Source organism: Primulina tabacum, chromosome 17, assembly GCF_025594145.1.
Source record: "Primulina tabacum isolate GXHZ01 chromosome 17, ASM2559414v2, whole genome shotgun sequence".
Taxonomy (NCBI): domain Eukaryota; kingdom Viridiplantae; phylum Streptophyta; class Magnoliopsida; order Lamiales; family Gesneriaceae; genus Primulina; species Primulina tabacum.
In genome coordinates, this window is record NC_134566.1 from 30,205,082 (window position 1) to 30,228,819 (window position 23,738).

General features: G+C 39.2%; 2 protein-coding genes across 7 annotated transcripts; one reads left to right on the forward strand and one right to left on the reverse strand.

Annotated features, from left to right (window-relative positions):
• The first annotated feature begins 1,192 nt into the window (after positions 1–1,192).
• Positions 1,193–15,668, forward strand: LOC142531194 (14-3-3 protein 4). The gene is made up of 5 exons (XM_075637265.1): positions 1,193–1,364; positions 13,964–14,462; positions 14,551–14,673; positions 15,033–15,149; positions 15,405–15,668. Exons 2-5 carry the CDS (start codon positions 13,977–13,979, stop codon positions 15,465–15,467), a joined length of 789 nt encoding a protein of 262 aa, XP_075493380.1. The 5' UTR covers positions 1,193–1,364; positions 13,964–13,976; the 3' UTR covers positions 15,468–15,668.
• Positions 15,669–16,893: 1,225 nt separating this feature from the next.
• Positions 16,894–21,546, reverse strand: LOC142531394 (RHOMBOID-like protein 9, chloroplastic). Of its 6 annotated transcripts, none has more exons than XM_075637502.1 (8): positions 21,393–21,546; positions 19,387–19,457; positions 18,921–19,299; positions 18,471–18,642; positions 18,219–18,384; positions 17,807–17,977; positions 17,425–17,579; positions 16,894–17,218 (listed from the first exon to the last, which is right to left on the reverse strand). In XM_075637502.1, the coding sequence occupies exons 4-8, from the start codon at positions 18,539–18,541 to the stop codon at positions 16,999–17,001; spliced, it is 783 nt and encodes a 260-aa protein (XP_075493617.1). In that variant the 5' UTR covers positions 18,542–18,642; positions 18,921–19,299; positions 19,387–19,457; positions 21,393–21,546; the 3' UTR covers positions 16,894–16,998. The 6 variants fall into 6 exon arrangements, with proteins under 6 accessions (XP_075493617.1, XP_075493620.1, XP_075493616.1 ...); XM_075637505.1 differs by having other exon boundaries at positions 18,963–19,299; positions 21,386–21,542; XM_075637501.1 differs by having other exon boundaries at positions 21,386–21,542.
• Positions 21,547–23,738: the final 2,192 nt, after the last annotated feature.

Here is a 23,738-nt window from a genome sequence, read left to right on the forward strand (position 1 = left end):
ATTTTTGAAAAAAAGAAAAGAGATATTTTAACTTTTTATTGAACAACTTATAAGCTGTGTAATTTTTTTATCAACCAAATTATGAGAAATTATATGCTCTAAAACAATTAAGTTGTTTTCCAGAGTTTATAAGTTATGTCAAATGCTCTCTTAATAGTACTATCTACATATCATCCATTCATTTACTCGCAATATGAGATTGTAATAATTTTTTGTGCTAAAGTAAATAATGCGATTCTTTTTTTGTCCAGAATCATGGTTTTCGACATTACAACTTCTATATTGGAGCTGGATGGATCCTTTTGATATACATAAGCGTTTTTAATAATAATAATAATATAAACATCCATGTTGAAATTAGTATTGCACAAGAATAATATAGACATCCATGGTTTTTTTACGGGCAGTGTAAGTAGTCACGCAACCAACGAGGACTTTAATTATGTTGACACATTTACAGCAGACATCAAACGATTAATAGATTAACAGAGTATATTAATACTAAGCAATGTTCAACGAACAACAAATACCATGACACATTTTTTATTTTTTTGCTATTTCCTCCCTCACTTGATTGCGTGGAAGAAAGGAGATATTTTTTTTTTTTTTTTTGGTTTGTGAATTTTATAATTATGAATCTTGAACATAGATAACAATATTACAAGTTTTACACTAAAAAAAATAAATAAATAAACAATAATAATCATATATACTATTTTATTAAATTTGAGACCCTCAAAATAACTAAATTTGATGTCATGGTCTGTTAATAATTATTTATATTAATAAAATGTTAAAATTCTAATGCAAGTTATATGTAGTCCAGCGGATAAAATCATTGTTTCTTGGTTCTTTTATTTTTCGATTTATTTTTTAATTTATATATTAAAATTACAGTGCAGTCCTTCGTTATTTCTTATAATTATATTTTGATTTTCATTTTATTATTCTTTTATTTTTCAATTTATTTTTTAATTAATATATCAAATTACAACGTAGTCCTTCGATTTTTCTTATAATTATATTTTGATCCTCATTTAAATATAAATCAAATGAATTATAAAAAATATTATACAAACACGCAACGCGTGTATCGATGCACTAGTAATAATAACAACACACAGCGTCTTTATAAAATGTCGAAAAAGGGTTTTGACTGGTAAATGCCAGCAAGCTCCCATCGTTGGCCTGTCCGCAAATAGCAAACTCCGTCGACCCATCACGTGTTGTCTTCTAATTGGCAGGCCGTTCCCTTCCCTTCTTTCCACGCCTTTTGTTTACAAATCCTCATTCACAGGTCATTTTTCCTACTCGCCATTGCCATTTCAAGGGGACCCAATTTTGTCGAAGGCAAGATCCAAGAGGTATGCGCCTCGTTTTATGTTATATATATATATATATATATTATGAATCTATTAGTTGATTTGTGAGGTCCAGACCTTTTTGGTGTTGGGTTTCTCAGTTTCGGATCTGAGGATTTGAACTTTCTTTCCTCGATCTGTTTTGTGCTGACTGTGTTTGTGTTGTTATAGTATAGTTAAAGGAATAATTACTAAGGAATATTGTGAACTTTGGTGGTGATTCGGATTTGTTTCATTTTCTAAGAATATTATCATTTTGTTTTGTTGGGTGATAATCTGGAAAAGGGTCGCCGGATTCGGATGAAATAGTCGAATTCAGGTTTAAGGCTTTTCTAAGAAATGAAAAGCGTATCGATAACGATGCACGGTAAACATGTGTACAACAAATCTCTCTCCACTTCACCCTGAGTTTTATAGTCATGCACCCACATTCCTCATGACCCACTAGAGCTGTTGGACGGCCCGCCAAAAACCTGTCATCTGGCGGGACGGGGCGGCCTAGGAAATCCCAACCTAGTCCAACCCAATGTGGGTTGTGGGTTCCAACCACCAAAAAATAAAAAAATATATATAGAAAATCCTACAACTCATTGAATTTGATCATTTCATAAATAAACATTCCTGAAAATTTTCAATATAATTCTTAATTTTTTATTTCACACTTATAAATGAATGCCAAACCAATTAGCACAAAAATTCACACCAAACAATAGTCTAAATATAGTTTATTACATAACCAACTAGTTCAACTAAGTAATTAGAAACTTAAGGAGTTCAGAAAGTTAAATAAAGTCTATGAAATTAAACAAGTAATACAATCATCTTTAGATTTCATCAATCATGACACCATCAATATCAAATTATTCTTCCTCCATCTTCTCTTTCTCTTTCTCTTCATCAATATCATCTATAGCATTTGATCCTTGTTTGGACAACGTTGTTTTAATACTTGCATTGTCTTCATTACCTTTATCTACAAATAAAATATACAAAGACGAAGATAGTTAAAAATTAAAATCACAATAACATAATATATCAACAAAGTCAAGAACATAACTAAAAGTTTGTAAAAAAAGTTACCAATATCATAACCATGTAACCAATTGTGAATGCGAATAAAAGCTTGCACTTTACCTGTGGGTGCAACTTCTATACTTGGTAAGCACACGAGCACCAATGGAAAAATTTGATTTTGATGCAACGGTAGTTATAGGAATAGCAAAGCATCACATATCATTGGTGCAAGGGTTGGGTACTGATTCTTTTGATTTCTCCAATGGTCCAAAAACATCCAAATCTTGATAATATGTAAATTCAAGTTTGGCTCCTCCAAATAGTGAATCCAATTGAGATTTTTCAGCACTTGTAATTGTTTGGCTCTCATATGCCATCATTTCCCACATTAAATGGAATAATTATTACAAGAAAATACAAATCAGTTAGAGAATACAAGGAAAAAAATGTTAGATTATTTATATGAAGAGATTCTTTTGTTTTTTTTCTTTAGTTCCTCCTACACTTTGCGGAAGTGCATGTGTGGTAGAAGAAAATTGTGGTTGTGAACTTGTCTTGTTAGTATTAGAATATTGGTCAAAATGCTTATAAAATTTTGTCTTCACAAGTTCAATCTTCTTTTGTCATTTAACACAATCATTCTCAGCATTAGAATAAATAAGCTACAATGTCGAAAGCTTTATTCATGGGTCAAGAATAGCTCTAAATGCAAGAGCCATGCCATATTGGGTCCAATACTTATTAAACTTCTCCATCATTATTTTACACACCACTTCTTTCATTCGATAAGTTTTCCTTTAACAAAACTTCAATCTTCTAGACTTGTATAAAATACAAATTTGATGTAGGATAAGAAGAACGAGATATCAAATTAGTAAGTATCATAAATGGCTCAAGAAACTCACATTCTTTTTCTAGTCTTCACTTGAAGGACAATATTTATTATTCTTGTCACTGAATTGAAGAGAAGCAAAAGCTTTTTATATTTGATTGCACTATTCAACATTAAATATGTTGAGTTCTAACGAGTAGACACATCCAATCGCAAGCCAATACTAGTATCAAGGTTACCAACTGCTCGTGCACATTCTTCGAACTTCTTTGTCCTAGTCTCCGGACCTTTAACATACCCGACCGACTCTAATTTTATTCCAAGCTACAATAGCGACTTTGAACCTTCATGGACAATTAGATTCAATATATGATCAGCACAACAAACATGAAAAAACTCACGGTCGCACAACAAGCCATCATACAAAGAGAGTGATCTTTCAAATGAACTTGCATGTTGTCATTATTAGATGTATTATCTTATGTCAAGGAGAAAACATTTTTCTCAATCTCCAATTTTCCTTCAAATATTCAAACAATCTTGCAGCCAATTAAACTATGTGGACGCTATATATGAGAAAAGCTAAGTATTTTATTGTTAGATTTCCAATCATTTTCAAAAAAATGGGCAGTCAAGCAAATAGTTATCTCACTAGTGCACACCGTCCGCAAATCTGAAGTTAAACAAACTCTATTCTGAATAGTAATCCAAAACATACATAAGTTTCTCTTTCTCCTTCAAGTAGATTCGGTTAGTATCATAAACAAGAGTATTTCTATAAATACAATCAACACCAGGATTTGAGTACTTCATTCAAGCTCAAATACCATTATACTCAACAAATGAAAATGATAAATCATGTCTAATTATTTGCACAAGCCAGTAACTCACGTGCAATCTTTTGGTTTATTTTCTTAGACCTCTGCATCATGAAATTTCTTTTTGTTGCAACTTTTAAGATGACGCCACAATGTAGATGTCTCATATTGTTTACCCCCACATTTATAATGTTTTTTTTACATCAATTACATTTAGTTTTATCTATATTATCACTCCATATGATTTTTTTAAAATACATAAGTTTCTCTATACTTTTTAGTTGTAGTTGACCCCTCATCAGGTTTGGTACTTTCCAATTCATCAACATCAAAATTAATAGTTTTGTGTAGAGAAGTAGAGTCCATTTCAAAACCAATTTGTAATTAAAAAAAAGTAACAATAAGTTTCATTCTCAGACAAAATCAAACACAAAACAAGATTGATGGTAACACCTACAGTATGAGAATCCACAAAGTATATTGGTTTTGTTTATATATCATAGCACACAATGTACCATAAATACTCCAAAATAGAGAAGAAAGAATGCTAAGATGAGGCCATACAAAATTTGCTAATCAGTATACAGTTAACAGAATAAACAATACTGCATCATCAGTTATTTTTTCATAATTTTTTCGGAATTTTGATTGAATAAATGTCCCCACTGCTTGTTAAATTATTAGACATTAACATATACAAACATCAGACCCACAAAATAACAAATTTGCTCATTTGAAGAGTAAACACACGTGTGTATATGAATTGTGTATTAACTTTGGCTTGGACTCAAAGTTGTCAAGTGTATATATCATCAAATCCCTCTTAAGACAATAAATATAAGCTAAAAAATGTATCAAATGAATAATTATTCAGACCAACTTTGAGCAACTCCAATACCTTCATATTCCTTTGAAGAGTGAAGACAATGAGACATAGAGGATGAGAATTGAGAGAGTGAGAATTTCAGATTCAGGAATTAGGGACTTGGGGCTTTACCTCTTTATGTCTTGAGAAAAAGAATAGGGACTTTGGGGTGTAAGCGTGTTTCTGTATTCTACTTTAAGTTTTGGAATTCTGTTTTTTCCTTCTCAACCCGCGGGATAACCCAAGCTTGCCCCACCATTCCCCGCCTTGACCCACAACCGTTGATAAAATTTCAACTCAACCCGCTTAAAATGTTTAGCGAGGTGGCCTAACCCGAGGGACAACCCATATCGACAACTCTATGACCCACCGGTAGTTGTCTTTACCGAGACTTTAGAGGTCTATTTTTGGATTATATATTGTTTTGGCCTTAAATATTTATGTAAGCTGCTGAAGCATTTTGAAATCGGAGTTTTTTTATTTGCTTTTTATTGTATAAACCAATTCCAATTTCGATAAATATGCCAACTAGATGTTTCTTATTTTTTTACAGTCTTTTAGGGCGAGATATGGTTGAATTTTAAGCGGGCGTGACTTAAATTCTCAAAAGAAATTAATAATTTCAAGTAACAAGTTAAAGCAAGTCACACTGGTGGCGTGACTTGTTAATTTTTTTTAAAAAATAACAATTTGAAATCACGTGTGACATTTTTTGTTTCTTTCAAGTAGGACGTGATATGCATCTATAAATTTAATATACTTCTGTTAAGTTTGAGACTTAGAACTAACTCAAGCACAAAAGCTAGCTCAAGAGATTTTTCAAGTTCATATATGCAACTCTCAAGAACTCTATCCAACTGATGTGAGACATCTTAACACACCTCCTCACGCCTAGAAATGAACTGGAGTGTGAAGACATTAACGAGAGACTTAACTATGGGCAGTCCAACACATAACGGTAGTCTTAAGCTATGATATTATGTTAAGATTTGGACTTGAACCTAACTCAACCCATCAAAGTTTTCAACTGTTGTAGAACCATTCATTTATTTGTTTATTATTGTCATTTTCACATAAAATTTAGATTGTAAACTTCCAGTCATAAATTATTTAACATAATAATGCATCGATATAGAATTAGTATTTAAATAGTCACTTAAATACTAATGCATACTTCGATTGAAAGTTTTTAATGAAAGTTTTATTTGCGAAAACACAATAATAAACAAAGAAATTAACGGTTTCGACGATTGTTTGTAACTTTGGAAGAGTGAAATTTGGGTTATCTCGCATTCATTTTATAGCTTCCGGATTGTTGAAAACACAAAAAGTTGAGCGGCCCAGATGTAGGACTTGACAAGTAAATTGGTCAAAGCCATGCCCTGTGGCGTGGCGTGGCTTTGACTGGTCATGCCTCGATCATCGTGTCTGAAGCAGGTGGGGGACAATTATTTTTTAGGCAAAAGAAGTAACACGTGACTTCAAATTATTATTTTTTTAAAAAAAATTCAAGTCACGCCCCAAGTAGAGGCGTGAATTAAGTTTCATCACGTGAGGGCGTGAATTAAGTTTCATTCGGTTGTCTTATTTTCGAGGCTGGAATCTGTTTTTACAAATAACAGTAGAGAACCCTTAAAATCATGGTTCTATCTTTTCTTCCTTGGGGGTTTTGCCTCAGCATTTGGCATTTGGGAAATAAGTATAAGTTTGGATTGTTGTTTGTATTTGGGATATGAACTGTGATACTCACGGGAAATTTATGGTCCGATTCCAGCAAGTGTCACTAGTCCAGACGCGGGTTTCAAAATTACCCTGGGCCTGAAAATCACAAATAAGACCGTTAGAAGGGGGTCAGGAGGGTGTCCTGGCGTAGCCCCTCCGACACTCAAGTCAGAGACTGAGGATATATGGGAGGAGCAGCTAAGCGTGCTGCTGAAAACAATATATTGAATGCATAATCATACGCTCAAACCTGGTATTTATAGGAGAATACCTGGGCTTGTCATGGGCCATTCACCTGTGGGCCTTAGAGATGGGCCGGGAGTTTGGGCCGGATCTTGATGAGTTCATCCCTGGGGTATCACCAGTCTCCCCCTCCCGAGTCGAACTGAATCGTAGGTTAAAAGTTCGATTAATTGCGTTGTTCTCGGTTTACAACATGTGAGTTGTGTGTCCTTCTCGCCATCTGTCAGTCTCCAAAAATTTGGAAACAAATCAAGTCGCAATCCTGCAGCGTCGCCTCCTCCCCACGCTCGCCCCAAGCCTCGCCTGGTCGCCCACGCTGAGCCCTCGCCGTGCGCGCCTACTCGCCCAGCCGAGCACCCACTCGAGACCCCGCCTGCTCGCCCGCGCCGTGTGCCGCGCTCTCCCCTCGCCCGAGTGCTCGCCCCACGCCGTGTGCTCGCCCATGCCGTGCCACGCTCGCCCCTCGCCATATGCCGCGCTCACCTGTGCGCCCGAGTGCTCGCCCCTCGCCCGAGCGCCCGAGTGCTCGCCCCACGCCATGCCACGCTCGGCCAAGCGCTTCGAGCGCCATGCTCGCCCCTCGCCTGCTCGCCCGAGCGCCCGAGTGCTCGACCCTCGCCTGCTTGCTTGCCCACGCCGTGCCACGCTCGCCCCTTGCCCGGCCACGCTCGCCCGAGCGCCGCGAGCGCCACGCTCGCCCCTCGCCTGCTCGCCCGAGCGCCCGAGTGCTCGACCCTCGCCTGATCGCCCATGCCGTGCCACGCTCGCCCCTCGCCCGAGCGCCCGAGTGCTCGCCTTACGCCATGCCACGCTCGCCCAAGCGCCCCGAGCGCCACGCTCGCCCCTCGCCTGCTCGCCCGAGCGCCCGAGTGCTCGCCCCTCGCCTGCTCGCCCACGCCGTGCCACGCTCGCCCCTCGCCCGAGTGCTCGCCCCACGCCATGCCACGCTCGCCTGAGCGCTCCGAGCGCCACGCTCGCCTGAGCGCTCCGAGCGCCACGCTCGCCCCTCGCCTGCTCGCCCGAGCGCCCGAGTGCTCGACCCTCGCCTGCTCGCCCACGCCGTGCCACGCTCGCCCCTCGCCCGAGCGCCTGAGTGCTCGCCCCGTAATTTTCGCAGCGGCAAACATCGTTCGTTATCGATAAACCGAATAAATTTTTCTAACACGGAATGTCCTCGACGCCTCCATCTTCAAGGTCCTCTACTAAGCTTTTGAAGGAAAATGATTTCCACTTCCCCGCGCCGTTAACTCATATGCTAAAATAGTCCTTAGCAGGAAAAGATAAAAAATTCAACCTCGTCACCCTCTAACTCCTCTGTTAGGCGATGTCATAGCAGGCAAATAAAAATTTCACCTCGTCACCCTCCAACTCCTCTGCCAGGCCGACGCCTTAGCAGGAAAATAAAGATTCTCCACCCTCACCCTCTAACTCCTCTGCCAAGCGACACCTTAGCTGGAAAATAAAGACTCTCCACCCTCACCCTCTACCTCCTCTGCTTGGCGACGCCTTAGCAGGAAAATAAAGATTATCCACCCTCACCCTCCAACTCCTCTGCTAGGCGACGCCTTAGCAGGAAAATAAAAATTTCACCTCGTCACCCTCTAACTCCTCTGCCAGGCGACGCCTTAGCAGGAAAATAAAGATTCTCCATCCTGACCCTCTAACTCCTCTGCCAGGCGACGCCTTAGCAGGAAAATAAAGATTCTCCATCCTCACCCTCTAACTCCTCTGCCAGGCGACACCTTAGCAGGAAAATAAAGACTCGCCACCCTCACCCTCTACCTCCTCTGCTAGGCGACGCCTTAGCAGAAAAATAAAGATTATCCACCCTCACCCTCTAACTCCTCTGCTAAGCGACGCCTTAGCAGGAAAATAAAAATTCCACCTCGTCACCCTCTAACTCCTCTGCCAGGCGACGCCATAGCAGGAAAATAACATTTTTCTCCTCCCAAACTCTGCTCCTCTGCTAGGCGATGCCTTAGCAGAGAATAAAATTTTTCTCCTCCCTCACTCTGCTCCTCTGCTAGGCGATGCTATAGCAGGAAGATAAAATTTTTCTATTCCCTAACTCTGCTCCTCTGCTAGGCGGTGCCTTAGTAGGAAAATAAAATTTTTCTATTTCCCAACTCTGCTCCTCTGCTAGGCGATGCCTTAGCAGGAAAATTAAGACTCTCCACCCTCACCCTCTAACTCATCTGTTAGGCGACGTAGTAGAAAAATAACATTTTTCTCCTCCCAAACTCTGCTCCTCTGCTAGGCGATGCCTTAGCAGGAAAATAAAGATTATCCACCCTCACCCTCTAACTCCTCTGCTAAGCGACGCCTTAGCAGGAAAATAAAAATTTCACCTCGTCACCCTCTAACTCCTCTGCTAGGCGACGCCATAGCAGGAAAATAACATTTTTCTCCTCCCAAACTCTGCTCTTCTGCTAGGCGATGCATTAGCAGGAAAATAAAATTTTTCTCCTACCTAAATCTGCTCCTCTGCTAGGTGGTGCCTTAGCAGGAAAATAAAATTTTTCTCCTACCTAAATCTGCTCCTCTGCTAGGTGGTGCCTTAGCAGGAAAATAAAATTTTTCTCTTTCCCAACTCTGCTCCTATGCTAGGCGATGCCTTAGCAGGAAAATTAAGACTCTCCACCCTCACCCTCTAACTCCTCTGTTAGGCGACGCCATAGCAGGAAAAAAAACATTTTTCTCCTCCCAAACTCTGCTCCTCTGCTAGGCGATGCCTTAGCAAGAAAATAAAATTTTTCTAATTTCTCACTTTGCTCCTCTGCTAGGCGATGCCTTAGCAGGAAAATAGAATTTTTCTCCTCCCCACTCTGCTCCTCTGCTAGGCGATGCCATAGCAGGAAGATAAAATTTTTCTCCTCCCTAACTCTGCTCCTCTGCTAGGCGGTGCCTTAGCAGGAAAATAAAAATTTTCTCTTTCCCAACTCTGCTCCTCTGTTAGGCGATGCCTTAGCAGGAAATTTAATTTTGTCTCTACTCCACTCTGCTCCTCTACTAGGCGATGCCTTAGTAGGAAAAATAAAATTTAATTCTCCTCTCTAACTCTGCTCCTCTGCTAGGCGATGCTTTAGCAGGAAAATAAAATTATTCTCCTCCACTCTGCTCCTCTGCTAGGCGATATCTTAGCAGGAAAATTTAATTTTTCTCCGGACAAATTCTGCTCCTCTACTAGGCGATGCCTTAGCAGGAAAATTTAATTCATTTCATCCTCAAAATACAACAACATCCACGAACTTAATATAAGAACTTGGCTTTATTAAATTTCAACGTATAACATAAAACAAATTCAGAAACGAAATACAGCAAAATTCAAGTCAAGATTAATATTATCTAATGTGGTAAACGTTCCCGAGCCTCTTTAGAGCCTTGCCCAGCGCATTCTCCAACTTTCATATCTGCTCCTCTTGTACCTTCACAGGACAAATTTATCCACTTCTTCTTTTCCTAATCATGTTAAGCTCCACACACGCTCTTTTTTCCCTCCTCCCTCACTACCCCTTCATAACACCGATGCGCGACTTTTTGGTCTCCGCACAAGACTCCAACTCCTTTTCCCACAGGAAACTTAAGCTTCTGATGATTAGTGGAAGTTATGGCTCTGAAATCCTTCAGGGCTGGCCGTTCTAGAATTCATTATACGCTGAAAGGGTATCCACCACAGTGAACGCTATCATTTTTGTTACCCGCTGAGGATCAGTCCCCAAGGATAGGGGAAGCACAATCTGACCCAAAGGCGGGATGGCGTGTCCTGCAAACCCATACAGCGGGGTGGAGACCAGTTCAAACTCAAATCCTTCCACCTTCATTTGATCCAACGTGCTCTTGAACAAGACGTTCACGGAGCTTCCATTATCAATAAATATCCTTGCCACATCATAATTGGCAATGGTGACCGTCACCACCAAGGCATCGTTATGTGGAGTCACAACGCCTCGGAGGTCTTCCAGTCCAAAGCTAATGACGTGGTCTTGCCGTAAGTCTGCACCCCTAGATATTTCAAAGTTTTCCAACTTCCTCCCATGCGCTTTCCGAGCTCGCCCGGAATCTCCGTCAGTAGCACCCCCCGAGATCATATGAATCATTCCTCTCGTAGGGTGGTTATCCTCATTCGTTCCCCTCCTCGGTTCGACGGGCTCCTGAAGGACATCTTGACCTCGACCTTCCCCTCTCTGCTCCCGCTCCCCAACCCCATGATTTATCCATGGAGGGCCTTGACCACGTCTAGGGGACGGGCGAGACCTCGGTCGATTCCCGGATGCGGATCCTTCTCGTCTGTCTCGCGAAGGCAATCTAGCACTGCACTTAACCCTTCGTGACTTCTCCCACCTTCCCGCGGGCTCCCTCACCTCCATCACCTCGTCACGACTCCTATCCAGGGGAACATGTGATGAGAATTGTCCTCTACTTCTAGTTATGTCCTCCTCTCTTTCCCCCGCACCCCTCTTCCTTTCCTCATTTCTTCGTTCCCTCAACTCTACTTCCTCCGGGCCGGTTCTCCATCCCTTTGTACCGTTGGGCATCTTCCAAGTTTACATATTTCTCAGCTCGAGCCAACAGATCATCATAGCTCGACGGAGGCTTCTTGACCAGCGACTTGAAAAACTCTCCTCCCCTCAATCCTTGTGTGAAGGCACTTATAATGATGTCAGGGGTAGCAGCTGGTATTTCCAGCGCTGCACTGTTGAAACGTTGGACAAATTCTCGCAAGGTTTTCAGCCTCTTGCTGTTTCATCACGAACAGGCTCAAATAATTTTTCTGGTGCCTTTACTGCTAGCAAATCGGTGCAGGAAAGCGGTAGAAAAATCCTCGAAAGACCGTATGGAGTTGGGCTGCAAGGTGTTAAACCATTGCTGGGTTGACCTCACCAACGTGCCCAGAAATACCTTGCACCTGATCCCATCTGAATATTGATGTAACAGGGCCGCATTCTCAAACCTCCCCAAGTGTTTCTCGGGGTCAGTATGTCCATCGTACTCTCCCACATTCGACTGTTGAAAATTCGGAGGAAGCCCTTTTCTAAAATGGCTAGGGATAAAGGACTTCCTCTCTTAGGTGCCGGCGCTCTGCTTCCCAACTGCTGCCTCAACATCTGTATTTCCTTCCACATCTCCCCTATCTCACTAACTTCCCCACTTTGGAGTGGATGCGTCTCTTCAACCCGGCTCTGGTGGCCCTCAACATTCTCCTCTCGCTCCTGGCGAGCGGCCTGCTCTTCTGCAAACATAGACTTTTGATTCCTCTTCATGGCCTCCGGGTGATAAATTGGCCCAAGTGTTCTAGGGTCAAGTTCCCCACATTATCATTGGGACGGGTTTGCTCGATCCTTGTTTCGTGAAGGGGCTGCTCGGCTCTTGTCTCTTGACGAGGTTGTTCCTGTCTCGTCTCAAGATGCGGTTGTTCCTGTCTTGTCTCAACATGAGATTGTTCGGGTCTCCTCTGAGGACGCGATGATGCTGAGATAGCTCTTCTACTCCCTCTCTTACCTACCATCTCTACGTCTCAACTCAAATTTCCCACAGACGGCGCCAAGTGATACTCACGGGAAATTTAGGGTCCGATTCCAGCAAGTGTCACTAGTCCAGACGCGGGTTTCAAAATTATCCTGGGCCTGAAAATCACAAATAAGACCGTTAGAAGGGGGCCAGGAGGGTGTCCTGGCGTAGCCCCTCCGACACTCAAGTCAGAGACTGAGGATATATGAGGGGGAGCAGCTAAGGGTGCTGTTGAAAACAATATATTGAATGCATAATCATACGCTCAAACCTGATATTTATGGGAGAATACCTGGCTTGTCATGTGCCATTCACCTGTGGGCCTTAGAGATGGGCCGGGAGTTTGGGCCGGATCTTGATGGGTTCATCCCTGGGGTATCAAACTGTTTTGTGGTTTGGGATATTAAATTGTGGGTTGAACGTCGAATTCGCAAATGGTTTGATTTTTGAATTGTATTATAACATAAGGTATGAACTAATCCTCTCGTAACTATCCATGAGACCACCGTGGAATTGTTAGTTTTTACAAGTGTCCATGTGCATACGTTTTGTGCTTGTACGATCGTTTTTTTAGATATATATAGGATTTGTGATTATTTTGTTATATTTTAATTATTATCTGGATCATAATGATATAACTATATTAAATATGTAATTTGTAGGAGATAATGTATGTATATATGAATTTAATGAAAGTGGATATTAATTTGTAGGAAGTAATGTGAATACTTGAATCCGACCCAAATCCATAACAACCTGAAAACTCTAAATCCGAACCAACCCGATCAACTTAACCAACCCGGTTTAATTTTTTCTATACAACATTAATGCATTATTTTTTTATTTATAACAAAATAATTCTCTAAACAGGTCGGCGGGTTGGGTGGATTCAGGTGGGTTGCTATTTTCACCGTATATTCTACAAGTAAAGTAAATATAAATGCACAATTCAAGTTGGGTGAACTGGCTATTAATTCAGATAACCCAAACTCAAAAAAAAAATTTGGGTCAGCTTTTAGGTACGATCCGATCTGACCTGAACCCGGAAAACCCCAACCCTAACTTGGTATTTTTCAGGTGGTTTCGGATTGGGTTAACTTTTGACAGCCCTCGACAGTGGTATTTTCATAAAAATCCATTGGTATCACAAACCACACCAAATTCTGTTACTATAAGGGGTTTCTAGGACCAAGTGTTTGTTGTTTTACCAAAAGTTATAGCTGGTGATAACAATGCAACTTTAATCTTTTAAACCGTAGTCCGTACAACAGCTCAGTCGTCACGTTTCGATTGTTCTCCTAGTAGGGGCAGTCATTGCACCCGACAATACTCTCACAATAATTGCACTTCTTGCATTCAATGAGAATCGAAACTGTGATCTTAACTTTTATTCCAATTGTAGGATCGAACATTTGTTACGTTACCAAAAACTATAGTTGAAGGTAACGGTGCAACTCGAATTTTTTAAATTGTACAACAACCCAAATGATATGTTTCGATTGCTCTCTTAGCATGTACAATCTATTGCCCCCAACAGGGTTCTTGCTTAATATAATTAATAGTATAGATTATAATGCAAGAATTCCTGGAATTTACACAGGTTTGCACAAAACATGTCTCCAGCTGATTCATCACGTGAGGAAAATGTATACATGGCCAAGTTGGCTGAACAAGCTGAGCGGTATGAGGAAATGGTCGAGTTCATGGAGAAGGTTACAAAGACAGCCAGCACCGATGAGCTGACTGTGGAAGAAAGAAACCTCCTCTCTGTGGCATACAAGAATGTGATTGGTGCCAGGAGGGCTTCATGGAGGATAATCTCTTCCATTGAGCAGAAGGAAGAGAGTCGGGGAAATGAGGATCATGTGAATACCATTAAAGAATACCGGGGCAAGATTGAGGCAGAACTCAGCAAAATCTGTGATGGAATTTTGAACCTTCTGGAGACCCATCTCATTCCAGCTGCCGGTTCTGCTGAATCCAAGGTGTTTTATTTAAAAATGAAGGGTGATTATCATCGGTATTTGGCTGAGTTCAAGACCGGGACCGAGAGAAAAGAAGCTGCTGAGAGTACTCTACTGGCCTACAAATCTGCTCAGGTTAGTAGCGTTAACAAGCTGATGGCTTTGTGCCTATGGAGTTTTTTGTGATGACATGCTTTGAGTTGTTTTTCCCTTTGTTGTACAGGATATTGCATTGGCTGAATTGACTCCCACTCACCCAATCAGGCTCGGACTCGCACTTAACTTCTCCGTTTTCTATTATGAAATCCTTAGTTCACCAGATCGTGCCTGCAACCTTGCCAAACAGGTAATTTAGATAATATATGTTCCCTAAGCTTTCATTTTCTTGCTCATAGAACATGATTAACCCTCGTACAACATGATTAACTCTAGTTCTCGCATCATAGAGGAAAATATTGTATTATTAGAGATTCATCGAGGAAATGGTTGCCTAGAAGGCATATCCAATGCTACTTATGAGGGATAAAACAGTTGAATTGGAGCTTATGGTCCCGTTCACTATATTTCTCCCATTTTCTTTCTGCATTGTGCTGAAATCTGATCCTTCTTGGATTTATCATAACTGTGTTCCTTCTGTCTCTGGTGAAAGACAAGTTGCATGTCCATTTTATTGTTCACTGATGGATAATGTGATCTCTTTTTCAGGCTTTTGATGAAGCTATTGCCGAACTAGATACATTGGGTGAGGAATCATACAAGGACAGCACATTGATCATGCAACTTCTGCGAGACAATCTAACTCTTTGGACTTCTGATATCACGGTATCTCCCTTCTCTCTGTCACGCCTTGCCCAAACAAAAACCCTTACCTTTTCATATTGTGTTGCATATTAATATTCCATATATTGCTTTGCTATCTCTTTCTAGATACAGTGAATCCTCTATGGATTGTTAGACCACTTTATGCACATATATTTATGGACTGAGGCTGTAAATCCATCCATATTCATTATATTCTATCTTATAAATTTAATGCTGCATGTTCATGAATCATGTTTTTATTTTATTGGGTTTTAGGATGATGTTGGGGATGAGATCAAGGAACCTTCGAAGCGGGAATCTAGCGATGGTCAACAGTGAAGAGTTTGTATCGTAGATTTGCGCTCTTCATTTTCTTGTTCTAGCGTAGAACTCATTCTGTTGTAGCGAGACCTGATGGGTATGATTTGAGGAGTGGTGTTGGTTCTTATGGTTTCAATCTTGTTTGTTAACCGTTGGAAAATATGGATATTGTGATTTTTCATTAATGTTTATGTCCTTGAGATGTGCTGTTCGAATGTTGCTGTTTTGTTTGCCTCTTGTAATTTGAGTTGCCTGTGGCATCAGTAACACATATGGACTTGTAGAATTATTAGAAGCACAAGGATTCCTGAGGATTCAGCCTTTTTAAATCAAATGATTTCAACTTTTATGCTCTAAAGTCAAAATCCATTATGCTTGTTTCAGCATTTTTCAAAAATTCCATGGGTTTGTGGCACTATTTTATGTATTTATTTATGTTATATTATAATGGATATCAGCTCCTCCCAAAATGATGCTATTTGAAATTCTATCCAACTTTTGTTTTTTCTATTTTATCACGAGTCCGATCCGAGCAGAAGATTAGGGGTAAATTGGATTTACCACCTCGTAAAAATATGGAAAAAGAATAAAATCACTTATGTAAAATTAAATATATTCTTATGAATATCGTGTTTTTAAAAATAAAAATGATGTTTTTAAAAGTCGAACATTTTTTACGTTAAATTTTTAAAAATACATGGTTTTCTCGAATATTCTAAGCGGCGGGTGCAATGTGAGTCTTCAGTGCTTCATTGACGTAAAGGATGATTTGTTATAATTATATATTTTTTGTTTTAAGAAAATTCGATCATATAAAATTCATTAGTAATATAACACCAAAAAAAGGCATATTATTTTCCATTTGAATAGATGTGCTTTACATTTCAACTGTTACGGGATGAAATGTTTGAGTCATATCATTAACCGAAATAACCGATGTTTGAGTCATATCATTAACCGAAATAACCGATTTTAATTGATCCGGCTTATACTTTGGTTTTCAAAGGAAAAAAATCAGATGGTGTTCTTTCTAGTGAAAAATGCTATAATCAATTTTGAAGATTTGATTTGATCGAAAACCAATTACACCAGTTGTCCACCCCTAGCCATCTCCAAATTCAAGTTCAACTACCATTTCTTGGTTTCTGTATGGGACTAACAAGAAAGTAACCCAGCATTCCTCATCTCGACTAAATTCTAAAATGCACAAGCTTCAAAATGCAGTTTTCACCAATTTTCGATATATGCAAACATTTTACTTGAATTTGTTGCTAAGCCTCAGTGAACATCTTTCTCGAAATTTCTGATTTATAGCCCAAACAAAAGTATAATGCACCTGCATCATTGACAAGTCTTATTTCTCACTCAGACAAGAAAAGTAGTAAAAGATCCAAATAAAGTGAAATAAGTAGCTGGTATTTCAGGGTGAAAAAGCATGGTCAAGTAGAGAGCAACACGTCTATTTTTATTAATATATCTGCAAGAGTATCTTTATACACAGTAACTATACTTGCTTTCAGCAGTAAAATATTTGTTGTTTGTATCTTTACTATATCAAATCGAGTGGAGGTTCGATGATGAAAAGCAGAGAGCTCAGCAGCAACATGAAGATGGAGAAATATACGAGCGATTTGCAAGGACCTGCATACTGTCGAATGAGTGTCATCCCATCTTCTTGACAAGTTTCTGATGATGCATCTTTCACTTGTAAACTAGGACAAGTCACATAACCATATGCTACACCTGTAAAAGCTGCTGCGAAATGTGCCCTGTAAACAAATTAAATGATGACTTGATCAGTTATGCATAATGCATACATATGCTTGATAAGAAGAGTTTTTGCAACGATACTTCTGTTTCTAGACTTCATAAACAATTTTTAGTTATTTTCCTGAACAAATTTGAGCCTGTGTGAACTCCATGCGGCACAAAGCAATAGGTCCAATAAATCCCAGAGGGAAAGAGCCGAGCTTACCAATCATCAATTGGACCAAAACTGCTTACAACAAAGCTCAGAGCTGTAAAAATAATGCCTTTACGAAACATTCTTTCAGAAGATTCTCTTGCAATGAAATCTTTGTTTTGAACTTGATAAATAAGCCAAGCTCCAATCAAAGCAAACACTGGTCCCTGAACAAGCACAGTCGCATTGGAGACTACATAAGGTTCGATGGAAACGATAAGAGCAAATAGGATGAACCCCTTCTCCTAACCATCATGTTTTATTCATGGAAGCTACATCGAACTTGAAGCTGATTTAAATATTTGGGGGACTAGTTTTAAGTGGAAAGCAACAGTGATCAGTCAATCACCACTAATATGAAACAATTAAACAATGCAGTAAGCACTAAGCATACCGTCCCGCCAACAGTTGGAGATGACGTGTGCAGAAAGCTGATCAAATTTCCAGAAATTCCTCCAAGAAGATATATCAAGAGACAAGTGAATGAGCCATATTCTTGAGATACTTCGAGCCCAAAAGTGAAGAGAACCCAGCTACTTAGAGATATATGAAAGATTCCAGAGTGCTGAAAGCAGCAAAAATATTAATTTCTAAACAAAATCTGGAACCACTTATGGTCATTTAGAATCTCAAGAACTCGCAAAACCAACCAAAACTTCTACACTAATGGCTTCAAAAAAACAAAAACTTCTAATGAGAGGACGTTTTGGATTCTTGAAAGCTTCTAAAAAGATAATTAGCCAAAGCGCACGTTTATTTTAATTTTCGTACGACGTTGAAGCACGAACTAATCATCGATCTTGTACCAGAAACATTGGTGTCACTAGCCTCCACCATTCTCCAGTTAGAATCAAGTTATTAACTTTTGCTCCATAAACCGAGGGGATAGAAAATAGCGCAAATTCAGAGTTTTTCACTGGAGTGGCTATCTCAAACAGAAGAACCGCTATATTTATAGAAGCCAATACACCTCTGCAACATAAGCAAAAGTCAAATGAGAATTCAGATGGCCTTGCCTGAAAATAAACTCACGTAATGTAGAAGGGAACGTATATCACATTAAGTAGAAATCCGAGGCATGGTCTGCTAAATATCTGCCACCCTCAGCATCATCAATTTTCGACTCCATAAAACTTTTCAGTGATAAGTCCCTTCCAATTCCTTCAGCGTTCTCAGCATCAGTGCTTAGTGATGCCTCTAAATTTTCCACGATGTTTTCTGGTTCATCATCTGAGGGAAAGGGGTTGTTAACAAACATATTGACATTTTCGTTCAACAGGGCACACTCTGGATTTTTTGGGGGAAACACGAGTTTTTAGAAAATTTAGTCATAAAATATTAATATTTATAAAGAACTGCCTCTTTTACCACCACCACCCCACCCCCCATCCCAACATCGGGTCCACTACGGAATTTACTCTAGGAAACCATCTGATTTACTCTAAGAAAGCATTAACGAATTAATCATGCCATCCAAATCAGTAATACTTGCAGATTAAGTTTACTACCATTTTTGACTTTGGTGAGATAATTCTCAAGTGACTTGATACCATTCCGAAATAGGAGCTTATCACTTCTATCAACTGCTTTCTGTCTTCTGGTTCTCAATTTTCCAAGAACGGTACTTGGCCTTATTATGAAGCTTTCCAAGATAAGAATTCAAAGACTTCAGATGTTTCTCAGTCGTGCCTGATGCCTTCACAATCATGCATAAATTTCCACTCTGTGGATTTGAGGAAGCAATGTGATGACTAATGTCTTTGTGCTTTCCCAGAAAAATAGACGCTTCACGAAAGGTCTGCTGTTGTATTGATCCAGATTCGAGGATTCCCATGTTTCCTTTTATAGGTGGAATGATGGCATCAGAGTTCGCGTTCTCTCTCCTACCTAAACTAATGATATTTAATCAAAACTCCACATATTTGGTAAATGAAATAAAATTATGAACTAATATGTGTTGTCCTCGTCTGTGACCTTTTGCAATCAAAAGAGTATTGACCGTGTGGAACAGTTTGTGGCTGCTTGTAATCGTCCATCAAGTCTAACTGAATAAACAACGATAAGTGACATAAGTTCATGTTAGCCCACATGCGGTGTATCTGCTATGATTAAAAACATCATAGCATAGTCTTCAAAAAATTAAAAACAAAAGGTTTTCCACCACGACCAATGTTCACTAAAGCAAGAAATCTACTCATTATACAAAATTACAACAACATCAAACGAAAACTTGGTTGTGTTGCGTATCCCATGTCGGTTTCACGACAAAAACTAAAACACCCACCCAACTAAACAGGCAGGTTTCTTGGTACTTGAATCAAACAGTATGCCATCGCTCAATAATACGTCTCATGTTAGCATTACATACTGAACAAAGTGCATATGCTATACACCGAGCTGAGTAAAAACCATCCAGAATGGTGGCTGGAGGGGTCAGTTTTGCTAAAGAACGGGCAACGTTACATTTAAAGATTACGAGATAGGATTGTCGAAGTCCACAGGGACGGATCCAGGAATAAAAGTTGGGGGGAGCTTGAAGTCAATATGATAAGTTATATATTATTAAAAAAAATTTACATTATATCGTTCAACGAAGTTGTGCCCTACGAGATTTTAAAACATAAAATTCATCAATAATAGAATTTACATCAATATGTTTAGCTAAATATCGTTCAATATAGAGTGTCAAACAATCGGCAAGAAAGTCATCCTCCATTTTATTGCGAAGTGCCGTCTTCACATGCTTCATTGCTGAAAAAGCCCGCTCAGTAGATATGAACGTCTGGTTGATAAGGCCACATATTTAGATATGAACGTCTTATCTCATCTCGTACATTAACATGATATTCACATATCTGTTTTCTTTTTCCCGGATCTCGTTCAATAAAAGTAGACGAAGACTGATGATCGTCTCTAGGAGAGGAACATGAAGGAATTTGGATATTGGGAAATAGAAGACTTTCACTGGATTGATGTTGCATTGTAAGGACCGTAGGAATTGAAGTATCTTCACTAGCTTGACGATCTCTCTTCTTAAAGAAAGAGGATATCAATGTTTTTCCTTTCTTTGCAGCAGATTGATATTCCATTTTGAAATAGTTCAATTTATAATCCTAAACAAGAATAAAATAATTATTAAACAAATAAACAAGTAATAGTCAATCAACAACTCAACAACAAACAATCAAGAAACCACAAATCACACACAGAGAAGCTATAAAAAACAAAATAAAAAATGTATAGCCAATTCTTACCTGGATTGTTGCCTTGCCGATGAGCAATTCGATTTCTTCGGGAGTCCGCAATTCTATTCTGTCGCTAAAGGGCTTGGGACTTGGGAGAGAAATTTTGTAGAATTGAGGTGGGGCGGATCAGAGGATAAATTTGGTCTCATCCTTGTAAATGGACGGGACTTGATTGGACCAAGACATTGATGTACGACGGTTTTTGAAACAAACTGCCGCTATTAGCGACGGTTTTTCAAAAAACAGTCGCTATTATTAGCGACTGTTTGAATAAACCGTCACTAGTAGCGACGGTGTAATTAAAACCGTCGCAGATCCACATCGGCGGCGGTTTTACTAAAACCGTCGCAAATATTAGCGACGGTTTGTCAAAAACCGTCGCTAAATTATTAAAAAAGTGGGCTAGAATACATCCGTCTCTGGAAGTCCATATGTATAACATCTAACAGTTACAACGGTTATGTTTCACAAACAAAATATTAGAATGGCTAATGAGCATGAGGATTCTACCAAAAGGCTAGTCTTTGGCATTTGGGTTTAGTACATAATCTAGTTCTTAAAGTTCTATTCCACTTCCCTCCATAAAAGGTGGCATAAAAAGACTTCATTGAAACATTACATCAAACAGTTTATCGTCCCCACATACATTCCCACTCGAGCCAAAAGTTCAGCTTCTAAACCACGCGAGAAATAGTAAACAAACCCATTTCTCACGTACACGCACGCACCTTGTACCTTCACCTACTGACACTTGGCAAAACAAGTGCATACAATTCTCCAGATGGCTGAAGGGTTCTGGAGATTGAGAGATTGCGCTTCCATTAATGAAGCTTCCAAAGCAATTGGAACTGAGTTTGTTGATCACTGACCTGTACTTGATAGTTGGTGCTGGCCAGTAGTTATGCTGTGGAAGAGTCCAACAGAAAATTTGTACCTTATCCTCGTTGTCCCAATGTGCTGTCGCCACGTCTACGTGTAAGAGATCGACCACAATTTTTTGCACCAATCATATTGTATCGGGCCCCACTATCACACGTGATGTGTAAATGTCAATGAACTATACACACACACATGTGTATGCATATTGATATAATTAATAACGGATATTTAATAATAAATCGGCTGTCAAATTTTAAAATTTAAGTTATTGGAGATGACAAATATAAGATCGAGTAATGTTATTTTACCAAAATAGAGATAAAGAAGCAACTCAAAAATTTGCACAAATAAACAAAATAAACTTTACGTTTCGATTTGATCGCAAAATTCGATGACATCGTATCATTTTTGATGCATGGGTACATATTTAAATATATATTTTTATATTTTCGGAATCCGCAGTAGCTATTTTTTTTGTGCGTTATAGGTAAACGCAAAAGACCAATACAGTAGTTTGTAAATCACGCTGATTAGATAAACAATGAGGAAGAAGTCCTGTTATTCAGACTCAAACTAAGAAGCCAAAGACTAAAAAAAAAAATGAACATATGACCTCTTGATAAATCCTGCAAACTATGGGGCTAAAGATATAATATTCCAACCACTAGCATTTACCAACTTTAGTGTAGAGAACGAAAAATAGAAAATGTTTCCCAAAAAAAATTAGAAAACCAATTAAATCAAGTCGACCACCTATAGGCAAGAAACACGTTAGGCCAATGGTGAGGCACAAAATATTTTGCTTTACCTTTTGTCTCTGTTTTTTGCTACTTTGGGCTTTGTGGTTCGGCAGACTATATGCTATTGCTCACTCAAGAAATGCCAATAAAATTAAAGTGACTAACAAAATTTCGATCTTTGTGTAGAAAAGTCGTTGGAAGTGAGGTATCAAATTCGAGTCTATTCGATAACAGGTTCAACAAGAAAATTTTATGCTACACTAGTGAAAATGACAGGAGAATTCTCTGTTACATTGGTTGTACTTCACCCTATGATCCACCGGATGAAACACACGGTGGATCATAGTATTTCGTGTGTCGTTTGTGGTGTAACTTGAACTTCGATAATAACAATGAAAAATGTGCAGGAATTTGAGTTGAGACAAGTGTTGAACATTTTCTTATTAACAAGAATTTTGCCTCAACTTGGTGCTCCGGTTATGGCAACTCTTTCTCAATATACAACAACTCTTTCTTACAATATCAACATTGTAAAATGATAATAACCAGAGAATGAAGTGTACTCTCTTTGAAAAAAAAAAGAAGAAGATAAGGCAAAATGAATGTAAATGTGCAGAAAAATCTGATGATCAAAAGTCTCTTCTTGTTATCTTTGATCGTATATTTATAGATCTCAATCATTATATTGACATGCTGTTTCATCTGAGAAGTGTCTCTTCATCCATATTCTGATAAAAAAATATCAAGAGACATAATTTAGATCTAAGATATTATGAAAATTTGTAACTTTCCGTCATTCATTGTCGTCGGGCTGCTAGGTGCCATTTTAAGGACGCCAAGGTAGGTCTTTCACTTTTCTCTGGAAATTCCAGGGCCAAAGGAGGCTCCTCCTCTACTGCCCTGTATATTTCCAAGGAACGAATGGACGCCCGTTTAGGCGCTTATGTGTCTCTCTTGCTGTTTGGCCTTATGTCTTTTCTTTTGTTTAATTTTTATTTGTTAACTCAAACATTCCAACGATCGTAATTAGACTCGACTTAACTCGATATTATTTTGGAGTTAAATGAAGAATCATAATATATTTATATTCCTGAATAGAAACTGATGCAACTCGGGCGAAATAGACGAGTCGGGTCGGGAACTCTACCGGGTAAACTATCAAAATATAAAAGGAAGTATGAGTTGGACGCCTGGCTTGAATCTCGCAACTCCTTGATCCGATTTGTGAGATCTGCGAACAGAAAGGCAACCACGTGAATGGGCGCCGGAGGGGTGTCCGGCGTGACCACTCCGATGCTTAAGTCAGCAAGGTACTCAAGCAATAAAACCAATGTAGCCAAGTGGTGGCTGTGTGTATGGTGTCGAGAGTAAATGAGAGTATTAAATGTGTGAATTAATATCTGAATGAATCCTAAATGCAAGTAAAGAACCTGATATTTATAGTAGAGGATGTAATGATGAC

Excerpts from the sequence above, each read along its gene's own strand:
- LOC142531194 (XM_075637265.1), top strand. The coding sequence starts at position 13,977 with ATGTCTCCAGCTGATTCATCACGTGAGGAAAATGTATACATGGCCAAG. Across the intron at positions 14,674-15,032 it reads CCTGCAACCTTGCCAAACAG|GCTTTTGATGAAGCTATTGC; the intron begins GTAATTTAGATA and ends TCTCTTTTTCAG. Across the intron at positions 15,150-15,404 it reads TTTGGACTTCTGATATCACG|GATGATGTTGGGGATGAGAT; the intron begins GTATCTCCCTTC and ends ATTGGGTTTTAG.
- LOC142531394 (XM_075637500.1), bottom strand. The coding sequence starts at position 18,670 with ATGTTTGTTAACAACCCCTTTCCCTCAGATGATGAACCAGAAAACATC. Across the intron at positions 17,978-18,218 it reads TAGTGACACCAATGTTTCTG|CACTCTGGAATCTTTCATAT; the intron begins GTACAAGATCGA and ends TGCTGCTTTCAG. Across the intron at positions 17,580-17,806 it reads CTCCAACTGTTGGCGGGACG|GGACCAGTGTTTGCTTTGAT; the intron begins GTATGCTTAGTG and ends GTGCTTGTTCAG.